Source organism: Macrobrachium rosenbergii, chromosome 3 (genome assembly GCF_040412425.1).
Source record: "Macrobrachium rosenbergii isolate ZJJX-2024 chromosome 3, ASM4041242v1, whole genome shotgun sequence".
Classification (NCBI taxonomy): domain Eukaryota; kingdom Metazoa; phylum Arthropoda; class Malacostraca; order Decapoda; family Palaemonidae; genus Macrobrachium; species Macrobrachium rosenbergii.
In genome coordinates, this window is record NC_089743.1 from 57,981,349 (window position 1) to 57,996,818 (window position 15,470).

The 15,470-nt window shown below is 37.3% G+C and overlaps 1 protein-coding gene across 2 annotated transcripts in view; it reads right to left on the bottom strand.

Annotated features, from left to right (window-relative positions):
- The window catches only part of LOC136855945 (tRNA (guanine(6)-N2)-methyltransferase THUMP3-like), a 391,317-nt gene that overhangs the window by 174,450 nt on the left and 201,397 nt on the right, over positions 1-15,470 (bottom strand). The window contains exon 3 of one of the 2 annotated variants that reach the window (XM_067133504.1): positions 12,312-12,392. The exons of the other annotated variant lie outside the window; for it this stretch is intronic. Coding sequence (XP_066989605.1) covers positions 12,312-12,329 — 18 coding nt within the window. The 5' untranslated portion in view covers positions 12,330-12,392. The remainder of the gene's footprint in view (positions 1-12,311; positions 12,393-15,470) is intronic. 2 annotated transcript variants of the gene reach the window in all.

Sequence of the window (15,470 nt, forward strand, 5' to 3'; positions counted from 1 at the left end):
CAAGAAGCAGAAAGAATCGAGGCCTGGTATAAGGTAATCACGGCAACAGTGGCCTCCATAAGAAGCAGAAAGAATCGAGGCCTGGTGTAAGGCAATCACGGCAACAGTGGCCTTCACAAGAAGCAGAAAAGAATCGAGGCCTGGTGTAAGGTAATCACGGCAACAGTGGCCTCCACAAGGAAGCAGAAAGAATCGAGGCCTGGTATAAGGTAATCACGGCAACAGTGGCCTTCACAAGAAGTAGAAAGAATCGAGGCCTGGTATAAGGTAATCACGGCAACAGTGGCCTCCACAAGAAGCAGAAAGAATCGAGGCCTGGTATAAGGTAATCACGGCAACAGTGGCCTCCACAGGAAGCAGAAAGAATCGAGTCCTGGTATAAGGTAAGCATGGCAACAGTGGCCTTTTCTGTTCACAGTTTTAAAACCCCCGGGGTATACTAAAGACTTCATATTTTAGAAACAGTGATGACGGCTGCTTTGTAAACAGGCTAAAATATTAATAAAAAAAAAAAGAGTTGAGGTCATTCCAGAACATATATCGTTACATATGTTGGCCGAATGATTTTGCTTTGTTACTGATGTTAACAAAAGTGACATACCTTACACATACTACTGGTACAGTGCAAATGGCCATTCATACAGAACTACTAGAACTGCATCAGCATCTGTAGCTGTCAGGTAATATTATATGTCTAAAGCAAGCGTCTTGTATGAAGTTAATGCAGAGAAGTATTAACTGGTTCAGTTCATTCCTTCAATCTGGTATCTTGCTGCCTTAAGCCCTTTGACTGCAGGATGGTGAAGATGAAACAATGACCAGTGCTGTCAACGAGTCCAAAGGAGTCAACTGCACAGACTACTGATTTTGCGGCATCAACAATAATTACCAATTTCAGAGATGAAACAAATGAATGTACAAAGAATAGTATCTAAAGCAGATGGGCGTGTAATCATACAAACGTAATCTCCAATCTAGGATACCTCTTCACACAACACTTGAATTTTGAAATTTTAGTTCTGGAGGACCCATTTAAAAATAAAAAAAACGCTTCAAGTATTTTCAAATCTTTCCCACGTATGCATCCAACAAATCGTACCGGCACTTATCTGTTCTTCATGGGATAAACCAGAAGTGTAATTTGTATTTACTGTAAAATTTTTCGTGTTTCTAAACATGGCTCTGTTTATTTCCCCGATATTTGATTTAGTAATTTCAATTAGCTGATTTGGTGTTCATGACATTCCAAGGCAAATCATACGTGGAGAGTAGACCTACTATTTGAAGACTGTTCCATTGAAACTGATAATCCAGCTTTTCATAAGTACCTTAGAATTGCAAAATTTAGGTAGAAAGAAAATGTGACTAATTAAAAAATCATGGAAAAGCGCTGCTTCAACGTTCAGTCAAGATTACAGGAAGAGGAAATTCCAAAAATTGTGGTTTCCTTTTCATTTTCATTGCTCGCTAATGATCTTTCTTTTAGGTCTTCAGAATGTTGAAATAAATATGAAAACTAAAATAGGCAACATTTAGCTTGGTCCGACCGGGGTTCGGGGTACGGTATCTGTGGTACTTCATGTGCTACAAATTTTATATTAAGCAGTAAATGATAAATACTTAGTAGAGATGTGCCCATTTTCTATTAATTCACCCATGCGTCAAATTCCGCTAAATTTTCGTTTTCAGCAAGCGCAAAAATCTCATCAGTCCATTATTAACAGTGCGCTAGTGCTCATTGTAAAATAGGTGTCATAATGTTTAGTAAATTGTTTTGTAATTCATTTTGTTTTTCAAACCAATGGACGTGTTTGGCCTGAGTAAAATCTTTAAAAACAGTAGTTTTCTTAACTGAAATTTAAAACTTGCTCAGCATGGGACATAGCTGGTATGGAAAAAATTATGATGGTTTTTACAGTTTCTTCATATTGTCAGAATTTCTTGAATTTTGTGTTCGAAGTCTATAAATGTTCAAAGTCTCACACAAACTGTATTTTTAAATATTAATCATTATCTTTTGGAAGACGAAAACCTTTGGTATATTCGAATAGTCAAGCCAACAGCAAAAATGCTACTGAGTGTTAATTGTAGTCAGTTGTCGCAATACAGCAGTATTGATAAACTACTGAACAGTCGTGACTGCATAGGTGTAAAGTTTTAAGTGATGTTAAAAAATTACGAAAAGAAAATAAACTTTGTATTGAAGTACTAGTTGGGCAGTGTCGTTTACTATACCGTGAATATTTGTAAAATAAAAATAAAAAAAACCCTAAGATGTTTTATCTCATCATCTGGCAAACACACACAAAATCTACCACAGAAGTTTTTAAACAGTTTTCCGAAATCATCATTCCAAACATCAAACATCCGTTCGGTCTAAAAGTGTTCAGACATGATTCTGGTTAAATTTTTGTTATTGACGAATGATTTGTAATGTTTAAAATAGTGGCTTTGCTGAATAACGTTCTTTCACGGGATTCGTTCTTCTTATTCCTTTTTATCAGCGTCCCTTAATTTATCATCGAACTGTTTTTCATTTTAAAGCCTTGCGAATCCTTCATGCATCATGCAATTTCGTGGAGAATTTTCGTAGGCGCAATATGCTATTGTATGAATTAAGCATTTTTTAACCATTTCTTTCTTCTGGATTTAAAAGACCTACATGTTTGGTTTTGTCTCCTTCAGGATATCTTTTGTCTGTTCGCTTTACATAACCAAGCTGATAAGACGGATTGCACGTAATCAAAAATAGGTTTTGCACACAAAAGAACGCTCATCCACATCAATCAAACAGACGCCATCGAGATTAGATGTTTTATGCAGCTCATATGTTGCAGACAAGGAAAATTACTTTTGTCTTCCATAACGTTCACTTTTCTTTAGTGAATTACCACTGCACAAATGACTGAATCTGAGTACGGTTTAGTCTTTTCGCGATGGAAGCATTTTCAAGACGTCACATGATGTTGTGTCAATGTGAATTTTCTTTCACTTAGTAAATCTGCTTTTTAATAACTACTCTGAATATCAATATAGCACATTATTATTATTATTATTATTATTATTATTATTATTATTATTATTATTATTAGTTACTCCAGTTTGTTCAATATATTTTCAAAGGGCATAACATACAACATTTTCTCATTTTTTCTTAGCTTTCGAGTGTCTTCCGAAAAAAATAAGAAGAAACAAGTAAAAAATGCGCCGAAGTTTCTTCGGCGCAATCCAGCTTTCTGTACAGCCGCTACAGCGTATAATCAAGGCCACCGAATATGGATCAATCTTTCAGTGGTCTTGGTGTAATGCTGTATGAGCCGCGGCCCATGAAAATTTAACCACGGCTTGGTGGTGGCCTATCTTATAACGCTGCCAGATGCGCGATTATGGGTTACTTTAAGCTTAACTAAAATAAAAACCACTGAGGCTAGAGGGCTGCAATTTGGTATGTCTGATGATTGGCGGGTGGATGATCAACATATCAATTTGCAGCCCCCTAGCCTCAGTAGTTTTTAAGATCTGAGGGAGGACAGAATAAAGTGCAGACGGACAAAGCTGGCAAAACAGTTTTCTTTTGCAGAAAACTAAAAATGTATGTACTGCATATAACACAGTCACATTTGAAGAAACATGTCTGCTTTTTTTATGAACTTCGCATTTTTTGTATGCCGACACCTTAACCTACGGATATCCGCAAATCACACTGATTTTTTCATCATTTAAAATAATTTACGGACAAAGACAAAAAACTATACGGATTATTACTTACTATAGTTTCGTTTCGAGATGATGATGACGTATAAACTTACGACTAAATATCTGTAATAATAAAATTGAAGTGTGTTCACATAAGTAGTTCACATTACCTCGAACACTCCGTAAAGTGTAAATACGCGATTCGTTCTGTAACAACTTACACGTCCCAAGAATTTTCAATAGATTCTAAGGTCATTTCCGGGAAGTAATACAAGTGGGTATCAGAAGGAACTGATTTGCCTATATTTGCCACTAAATTTTAATGAAGATTAAATCTCTGATGTATCATTGAGGTCATTCGAACCAATAAAATCTGGTCTTCTCCGATACGTAATGGATACGCATACTTATTCTATATTAGTCACAAATTCCCAGAAGCTATTATAACCTGATGCACTTCCATAACGATTAAGATTACAGCATCAACATACCAATGAGAGAATTCGCTTAAGGATTTTCCCGACAAATTGTTCTTTTCGGTTTGTGTGTGTGTGTGCGTGTAGGTCGGTAGTTTTTATTTCTCCATATGTAAATAAAACCACACGCATGCGTGCCAAAAGAGATAGATATAGAGAGAAACAGACACTGTACATACAAGATAATCAGGAAATCGTTGTAATACGCAATATCATCTTGTGTGTTATGTATCTCCTGCTACGCGAAGCTTCACTGAATGATTCTAAATTCTAGTGCTTATTCGAGTAACTCCTAACAAAGTAATCTTCAGAACACTGTGAGATTATACATTAGAAATGAATCTCAAATTCGACGAGAGCAAGATTTCTCAAAGCAAAAACTAAATGCAATTAAAACTAGCATTTTCATTTACATTCAAGATACAAAATTAACTAATTCACTAAAATTCCAGGAAAAACAACAGAAGAGTTTTTTTAATTGGGTGGAAGAATTGCACTAACCACCCCTTTCCCCCATGGTGTGGATGGGCTACCCATAATATCTACCATAGTTTTGTTAAATAGCGCTCGGAAGCTTTCATTAAAAAGTAAAAAAAAAAAAAAATCTAAATCAAGCAGATACCAACAATTTTCCTTTTTTTTTTTTTTTACAATCCCTGCGGAAAAGTGGCCTTTATATTTTTTCAACTTCTGCAGTTGAAAGAAACCCATCGTTTATCGGGACCTTGCAAACAGATGTCCCGTGTCTATACTGAGGAGTTTGAATCTATTGAAGAGGATGGTTTGGCTTTAAACTATATAAAATTTGTTACCTTATCCATATGTGAATATAAAGGAATCCTTGCTTTGTATCATGCGACAGAGAGGGATTCCGTGTATTTGCGTTTTGAAAAGCCACAGAAATATATGAGAGAAGGTTGGTTATTCTGAGAGATTCCAAGCAATCGACTATTTTTTAATTACCTCTTTATCTTTCTCGCTTATTTATCAAAAGTGGAAGCGATATCATTCAAAAGCTCTTTTGCTGACTTTTTCCTCATCGTTTAAATGGACACATCCATCATAAATACGGGTATTTTTGTCCAGATGGACGATTTTGCCATCTTTATATTCGTATAATAACTATATATATATATATATATATATATATATATATATATATATATATATATATATATATATATATATATATATATATATATTTTTTTTTTTTTTTTTTACCGCCGATATAATATCAATATGGTTCCTTGGAACCACAGCAAAATCCACTCCTAAAGACTCCAAAAATATTTCCTAAGAACTTTACGTCAGCAGGACAGTTATTATCAATAAATCGGATAAAGATGGCAAAATGGTCCATCTGGACAAAAATACCAGTATTTACTGATGGCTGTGTCCATTTAAACGATGAGGAAAAAGTCAGCAAAAGAGCTTTTGAGTGATATCGCTGCCACCTTTGTTAAATAAGCGAGAAAGATAAAGAGGTAATTAAAAAATAGTCGATTTTAACAGGAACCAAGAGTGCTCAGAGAAATGGCATTTGGGGAGTGCCAGCGATAAGGACCTCACCTTTTGGCCTCTCCATTAGCACCAAGGAGTTACCACCACCACCCGCAGTACAACTACTTCCTCTGGCGTGAAAGCAGCAGGGAAGAACTTTGCACAATCCTCTGGAAACAAGGATACTCTCCAACTTGCAGATCAGACCCATAGATCAGGGAGCTAACCCACTCCAGACACCAAGCACATATTGAAACTAAGGCAAGGGACCAGGAAATGTCTTCAGAGTAGCCTGAAGGACAATTCCTCAAAAGATTATGGGCCTGAAGAAAGCCATAGTTATCTCCCAAGAATTTCACTCTTAAAGAGCTAAAAATTCCAAGAACTGCCAGTCAAGAATAGGCTACAAGCAATCCAGAAAGTGGGCACATTCAGTCCCATCCAATCCTAGGCTAACCACACTATTACTTCTTCAGCCACAGGAGGAGACTGCTGGAACTATGCTCCCTACCGTAAATAAGAATGGAGGAGGAATTAATGGGGGCTTTCACTGGTAGGAAAACTTGGGTTTGAGCAAGAAAGCCACATGTAGGGAATATGGGCCCAGAGAGAGCTGGGTCAATGGGAAGCGGCCTTTGGGTACCACAGCCAAGATGCCTTGCTGGCAGGCGAGGGCCACGTGGTCAGTTGCTAAGGGCGCCTGAACTCACTCTATGAGTTAATCTTCTCCACTGGCTCATCTTAGCCTACAGCAGGGATTTGTCTCCAAACGGCTTCGTTCCTGGAAACAGAGGCATTCAGGCAATCATGGGTCCAAAGAAGAGATTAAGGAGTGTCTAGGGCAATAAGTTTGAGATTAACCCTAGAACCACATCGCAGGGAGATTTTCTCCTGTGCGCATGTGGGTGACACGTGACTCACCCACTAGGAGACAAAGGAGCCCGCTCTCCTTCCCCATACGATCAGTTCCTACCAAGACACAGTGATGGGTGGATTCGCTGTCCCGCTCTCTGCCTGGAATTTTCCACAGAGGGGGAAAGTTTGTGATTTAGGGAGATTTTCATCCTGCGATGTGACCATCACACTTTCTACCCGGGTGGAAATTTCCCTACAATGTGGTTTACCATTTATAATGTGATATTGTGATATGTGATTCTTGTGTTTCTTTTCAGTTTGAGAGTTATATATTTCAGATATAACCTTACCATGGCTGGCCGAGGCAAAGCACTGACTGATGAAGAGCTGGTTGACATTATGAACCAAACTGGTATATCATCACTTATGGGTAGTGACATTGAAGATGATGTGGAACCAATTGGTGATTTAGAAAGTGAACCTGATGATGATTTAGAAATAGACCTACTCTATGACAGTGACAATGACGTAGAGCAACTGCTGGGATTTAGAGGGAGGTGCCCCTTCAGAATGTATATCCCAAACAAACCGGCAAAGTATGGCATCAAGCTTGTCCTCATATGTGACGCAAGCACTAAATACATGCTTGGTGCCAAACCCTACCTTGGGAAGGGGGGGACAACACTGCCACGGGACGGAATAAGCCTCAGACACTACTATACGAAAGAACTAATGGATCCCACAGAAATGTCACCACCGACAACTGGTTTCGCTGAACAACTGCCACTACAAACAAGACAGAAATTCCACCCGAGATGAAGGCGAAAGAAACCCGCATCCACAGCTCAAGTGCCTTCTTATTCACAACAGAGATGATGCTTGTGTCCTATGTTTCAGACATCTAAGGTACTGAAGAAGATGGTTCTCCTTTTGTCATCGCAGTACACCCAGCCTACTATTGCACCCAGTGGCAAACCCGAAGTCATTGAATTTTACAGTTCAACTAAAGGAGGTGTTGATACTTTCGACCAAATGTGTGCTATAACTTCCACCTCAAGGAAGACGCGACGTTGGCCCCTATGTGTGTGGTACTGCATCCTAAATGCAGCAACTATCAATGCATACATTATAAGCTCGGAGAATCGTGGAAGAACAGGAAGAAAGATATTGGCAAGGAGGAGTTTCAAGATGGAAATCGCCACAGCACTCATCACTCCCTGGGCTCAGATGCGCATGACGTCACCGAATATGTCAAGACAACTTCGCACTCTCATTACGACTGTGTTGGATCTCTCATCAGTGGGCATGGCTACTGGGGCACCAGGGACTTCAATCTCAGATAGCAACTCGCCCCTGGTACGCTGTTCAGCCTGTCCTAACAAGTCGGACTGGAAGACCTGCCACCGCTGCATCAAGTGTGCCCTACCAAAGTGCCCTCAGCATGCATACCCCGTCTGTGGCGACTATCTGTAAGAGGTAAGTTAATTTTTCATTGTGTGTCTTCATTCTAGGGTTATCCATGTTGAAATAAGTGGCCATAAGCTTTGTAGAAAGCATGAAATACAAAATAAATGAAATCTCGACAAAAAAAATTATAGCCACCTTTTGCGTGTCTTCCATACAGTTCCTAGTGGCAGCAGTGGGCTGTACCTGAGTGAGGCAAGGGTCCATCTATCCAGCAACAAGTGTGCAAGAGGAGAAGTCATCAGCTGAAGTATTTTTTTTGTTTGAAAATTTTTTTCCTAAACACACACTTTTCGTTTAGTGATTTTACCTTACTTTACATTAAATCACGTACAGGGTTAACATAAAGTACAAATTAAGTTTACATATCATCATTCTAAAGTTTAAGAGTTACTCTTTCAATGTTCATTTTGTAATAAACCTGTTTTGAAGTTAAGCATGTTTTTTTGATTTTCCGAAAAAGGGTAAAATTCTCCCGGTGATGAGGTTAACATCCGTCCAAAAACAGCGATGTGGTTGTAGGGTTAAGAAGGAGCAAATGTCTTCCATACCCTTCCGACAGGCAGCAATATGAATGAAAATGAGTGCGTTTCTTCGGACAGAATAATACAGTTTTTTGTTATAGGTTACTATTCTTACAGGCATAAAGGTTTATATGTTATATTATTTCCTTCTGTGAAGCTAGGCAGGAGAGTTAGCTTGGGAAGGGTGTCCTTTCTTAGTAATATATGTATCATAATGCTGAGCATGAAGGTCTCTAGTATTCTATAATGTTAAAATTCCCCAAGCATTATCCTAAAATTATAGCTCAACAGCTTTTCACACATAGCATGTAGCCTACATAGTCACATCGCTCCGAATCTAGAGAATCGGAACATTTGAACTGAAGCGTAAAAAACTTATTCTTTGGTGATATACCATAACATTTAGCCTACGACTACACTCGGAGACAGAAAGAAGAGTCATTTTCCTCATTGTTCCTTAAAGAAATTTAAATGTCTGACAGTTTTTACCTGCTACTGTTGAATAACTATAAATAACTATGTCCAAGTTTCTGTCATTCGTCTACAGAAAATAGAAACATACGCAAATTCACTGCAAAATCCTCCACAAATAGAAATGTAGGACGTGACTTTTATAAAGTGGCTGTAAGTCCCCCTTTCCCTATCAGTGACAGGGTGCCAAATACACAAGCACTCAAAGGCACGGGGGTGTAATTTATCACACGTACTTGACAGGCGACGAGTCAATGGAAAAACGGGGAAAACTCATACTGCATATCCTCCCACCCAACAAACAAAAATGTTAAAAGTCAAGTCTTTTTGTGTATGCGAAGAGACCAGTGCTGCACCTAACGTGCATTCACTACGTTGAAATTCATGTAACTTTCACAATGGAAAATGTTTGAATACTGATTCTCAAGTTAAGATACGAAGTACAGGTACATATGCGAAGCAATTATAAAAGAATATTATAAAAACTACTTCCGCCATACAATTCATAGCCACAATTTTTCTATCACTATTGTTAAGCCTTTACACTTTTTCTGCTACAAGATCAAGAAAAAAGATACTGCCCTTACAACCTTTATTAACGATACTTATCCTACTTCTGCAGCTGCAGGAATAATAACAATTACTGCAGCAACTAGTACTGTTATGAAAATAATTCCGTATATATGCTAACCGGACGTAAAAACGGGTGCTTACACAACTTAATAAATCGATAAGAGCAATTAAGAGCCAAAATTTCACGTGTCTCTTGCCACGGTGACTGAAATTAATAGCAGCCGGTGCCTTGTTTTCAACCGTAGATAATGGCGGAAAGGTGCTTAAAATGTCCTTTCCATAAAATTAGGCCTGTAAGCATAACCACACCCTGGGACTCGCCAAACGATTTTAGCTCACACGTCTTGACAGACTGGAAAATTGTCGAAGAGAATAAGTTATCTTATGAAAAAGAAGTAGAGCGAAACAACATTTAAACAGGAAAAGTTAACGGCATGAATAAACTGGATTAAAATACTTTCATGTAACTGAGAAAAAAATTTTGCCTTTGGAATGGAAGTCTGCAAATAGTTTTAGTATTTAAGTATAGATTCATCATTTGTATGAAATTAAGATCTAGTACAATTCTTTAAAGTCTCCAAATCTTAACATCATAAATACCGTTCCCATTTGAATAAAATAATGAACTGGATGAAATGAAGAGTATGGCTTTATCATTTGAAAATACTGAAGTAGACTTGAAATACGAGCAACACGAAACAGATTTTTTTGATTTCAGTTTAATTCATACCTTTACGAAGGGAAAACGATAAAGATACGTAAAATTTCCATCTGAAGGAAATGAAATAATAAGCTTACCATTTTACTGGAATAAACGGCCTTGCATCTAGGAAATGCTCACTATTCAAAGAGTTTCAGCATCATTCAGAAACGTTCTTAACACTTAAAAATTACATGACGGCTAGATTTACGCTACATCTGCTTGGAAAGACAAAACTACTCTTCGGCACAAGGATTAAAGAAAATATTTGCTCTTACAGGATATGTAATACTTGCAACGAACGACATTTTCAATTTTTCTAATCACAGGTTTTAATAAATAGCTTGTCTGTCGAAACCACATTTAAAGGTAACAGAGCTGACTATAACAATAATGGGATCTGAAGTGACTGAGCCCCACCCTCCAAAAGCTGACATTTCATCCTCAGAACTTATTCATGATCAGTCCTGAAAAAGATTCGAAGACCAGAGACCTCAATCATGATTTCTGAGATCTAGAGAATAAATGTCCTCATTTCTTCCTATAAACTGACCTATAATATATCCTTGGGAAAAAGAGTCCTCGCTCCAAAAGTAACAAATATTGTCAGTTCCTGATATCTCGAATGATCATCGTGAGACCTGCAGAGATGAATGCTAAAATTCGGCAGTTAAAACTGACTTGTGACACAAATTCCATAAAAATTAAGAGTAAGAAAAGGGAATAGTAATGATGCATTTTTATTATACCTTTTGACTTAATCGAATGCCATTTAAGAAATTAAAGAAAATTCGTTTGTTATTATTTCCTTACTCGGTGAATCCATGTGCTGTTTGTTAAGAAGTACAATGAACTCACTAAATACATTCTGTGGATTTGTAATTTGACGACGACCATCATCTAGTAATTAGGAGCTAAAAATTACCGTAACTCCTGGTGGGAGATTAACAAAAAACTTCACCCAAAAGAACGAAGCTTCCTCATTTAAGAAGTAAAGCATGCCAGGGAGGTTTTTACCTGTTTCTAGGTTAAAGCGACTTCACTGGCGCAGGGTTGCTTAAAGAAAACAAAACTTTGATATTTCTGGAATACACGACAACTTTATAGAACGATACTCTTAAATCACAATATATAACCGTTTACTCGAATGGTATACAATCACACTAAAACTATTTCAGGGAAAGAAATTCAGCATCTGGACTCTCTCTCTCTCTCTCTCTCTCTCTCTCTCTCTCTCTCTCTCTCTCTCTCTCTCTCTCTCACAAACTTTCCCGATCCTACTTCTACATTATATTAGCTCTTCGTGCTTGCCACGCTCGAGAAATCAAAAGACCATTACAGAAGTATTAACTTATGACGCCAACTTTTGCCCAAATGATGTAGAACATGCCACGCTTGTAAACCTTAAGAAGTCACAGAGCATTACCTTCATTATCATAATCATTATTACTATCATGATTATTATTCTTCACCAGGTGGATGAAGGAAAGAACAGAGCGGAGAGTAAGAAAACGAAAAAACTGGCTACAAGTGCTTTATAAGAGATAACAATTTTGTAATAAATTCATAAACAAATAACTAAAAAAGTTATGAAAAAGGGTAAAACTGAAAGTACCTTCAAGCTATGGGACTCAAACTCATTACTAGCACAGTTTTCACTTGGAATTAATCTTTGCATTACGAAGACTGGGCTCACTGCCTTTGTCAGCAGTATGCCATGCAAATTAATGACGAACACACACACACACACACACACACAAACAGAGAGAGAGAGAGAGAGAGAGAGAGAGAGAGAGAGAGAGATTTCATACTGACAACTACTCTTGTCATTTAGTAAGTAGCATGCAGGAAGAGAGAGAGAGAGAGAGAGAGAGAGAGAGAGAGAGAGAGAGAGAGAGAGAGAGAGAGAGAGAGAGATTTCATACTGACAAATTCTATGTCATTTAGTAAGTAGCGTGTTGGAATAGAGAGAGAGAGAGAGAGAGAGAGAGAGAGAGAGAGAGAGAGAGAGAGAGAGAGGAAAACAAAATGTTATGTAAAGGTGACACTCACTTTTATCCGGACCTGCATAACAAGACCTTGGATATTCGAAGTCTTCTGCCCCTAAGAGGCCTGGTCGCTCAGGGTGGCAACCTGAAGAGGAAAGGCTGCTTGGTCATCTATACAAGGGCAAAGGGAGAATCACCGGTGAAGATATTAAAAGAAAAAATAATACTGAGCAATTTTATGCCATCATTACAGCAAATGATGCATATCCTCTGTAAAACATGCAAATTATAGTATCTAAATTAAAGCGAATTAAATTTGAAAGTACCCAGTATTTAAAAAGGCTGCATGAGGGACACGTAAGTGGCTGCAGTACCTAGTTCGTGTTCATAGCGACCGCTTGCAAAAAACAAATTATGAAATGTTTATTTATATCCTCAAGATTTCATTAATAAACAACAACTAATTTTGCCCTTGAAATTAGATTCATTAATTAAGCCAACCACGAACTCAAGAGTGAACTGCAAAACGGTTTACTGTACTGTAGTGTAATACAACATGTGAACTGCAAAAAGGTTTACTGTACTGTAGCGTAATATCATATGTGAACTGCAAAAAGGTTTACTGTACTGTAGCGTAATATCATATGTGAACTGCAAAAAAGGTTTATTGTACTGTAGCGTAATATAAAATGTGAACTGCAAAAAAGGTTTACTGTACTGTAGCGTAATATCATACGTGAACTGCAAAAAGGTTTACTGTACTGTAGTGTAATATCATATGTGAACTGCAAAAAGGTTTACTGTACTGTAATACAAAATGTGAACTGCAAAAGGGCTTACTGTAATGTAGTGTAATATAATGGCACTGTAATGAAAAGTAATGTATTAACAAATTGTACTGTATTTAACTCTAGCTGAACTGCAGATAAATGAATTGTGATATAACAGATATCCACACAGCTAGGATGTCCGGTGATCAAGCGTAAGTACTCTCGAGTAAAGTTCCTGGCATACACTCACAATTCAAAGCTGCTATTTAACCTTAGAAGTTAATTAACTGGTTATGTTAAATAAGTGGTAAGTCGACTGAGTTGAGTCGCAACATTGAGAAAGGCATGAGGCTAGCAACTTCGGCCCAAAACAGACGTCAGTTTTGCTGAGAACAGAAAGCTTAGTCCCTACAACCCACCGCTCTACGGGAAAAACTCCATAGTTGAAATACACATACATACTCATCAATACGTATTGTACAAGAACACGCACACATAAATTACAAAGGAGAAAGCTGGCTAACAAGTTCAACTGATAGAGACCCTATTCAAAATGTTGATGAGCCAGATATGACGCTGTACTTCGCCTAGGCTACATACATATTGCATATGTATGTATGATTATATACATAAATCACTTGTCGTTTTAATCTAAAAGCATTCTGTGAATCAACTGGACATAAAAACCAAACGAACAAAAATCATGTATTTCGGCTGATACCAATTCAGCTTGGCATCACTGGTAAATGTGGAAATGAGATAGGTGAGTACAATATTTACAGGGTACATGCAGGTTGGGATAACCTTGGCCAGATAATGAACAGAAATTCGCAAGGTGATCATGAGAAGAAACAAGCCAAGACACCAATTGGTTCAGTCTTCATTAACTCCTTTCTGGGCAGATACTGGTCGGTGAATACGTTTACTGGTTAAAGAATGGGTCATAAAACTAACTAGTCCCTGTAATCTGATTCTCAATGGAACACCGACAGATTTAATGTCGGAGGAAGGTTACTCCTGAAAACGGTGTGGCCTCAGCCCAATTTATTCTACGACTCTAATAGCTCCTATGTTCGAAGATCCCAAAACCCTTGGATCGGTATTTTACTGTTCACCCGTCCTTGATTGTTCTTTGAGAAAAGGATCTGCCAGTAAATTCCATATAAATGCCTCTCTCTTACATTATTTTCACATTCATCAGTTATCTGGGAAAAAGAGGTGTCAGACGAAGTACACGGGCCTTCCTTCTAATTTTGCTTTTGTGGACAAACATACATACACTAACACAAACATATATATATATATATATATATATATATATATATATATATATATATATATATATATATATATATATATATATATATATATATATATATATATATATATATATATATATATATATATATATATATATATATATATATATATATATATATATATATATATGAATTCCTTCTTAGTCTTTCCATTTAGATCTTAGGCTTTTTATTGACAAGCATATCCAAAAAGTGTGATTACTACAATTGTGTATGTGTATATATATATATATATATATATATATATATATATATATATATATATATATATATATATATATAATATAAATATAATACACACACAATGAAACAGGCTTAGTGAAAGAGAAAGATTATTCAAAGAGCAGCTGCAGAGGAAAAATCATCATTGTGCTGAGATATCAAATTGTAACTATGAAGAGATTAGAGCAAAATTAAAATAGAAAACTGACGTGTAAATATGAGCAATAACCTTATGGAGAACAACTTGGTCTGGAGAGACTAAATGCTGGGAACGGTCAACAATCTGTTGGATAGTAACAAAATACATACAAATAGCGAAAAACTGTCTTGTGGGAAAGCAGCCACGAGTTTAAAAGACCACAGAATGTGAAAGATTGATTGTACTGTACATAGAATTGAAGCCAAAGGCCAAGCACTGAAAAGGAAATTGACAGTAAAAGGTTAGAAAGGTCAAGTAACAGGAGGAAAACATTGTAGTTTCACTATGAATCAATTGTTGGGAGAGGGTGGAAAGTAAGATGGAAGAAAGAGAATATGAAAGGAAGTACAGTAAAAGGAACGAAATGGGGAGCAGGTAGGGGCCGAAGGCACGCTGCAAAGAACCTTAAGTAGGCCTACAGTGCACTGCATGAGGTGCACTGACGGTACTACCCACCTAAAGGGGTATGCATACAGTACGAGTGGAAAAGACTCGAGAGGGGCGATCGAAAAGTTTCATAAAATACTTCTATGAAAAACTTAAACTGACTGAAATTCGGCCTCCAGATTTGTCTCTTTCATATCACCACGGTAAACTTCAAAAGCACTGAGGATGTGATGACCATTAGGCGTGTCAAAAAAGGCAATTAAAAGTTTAACGCATGAAAAGGCAGCAACGGTTCATGTGAGATTTGGAGGTATGGTGGTGATAAG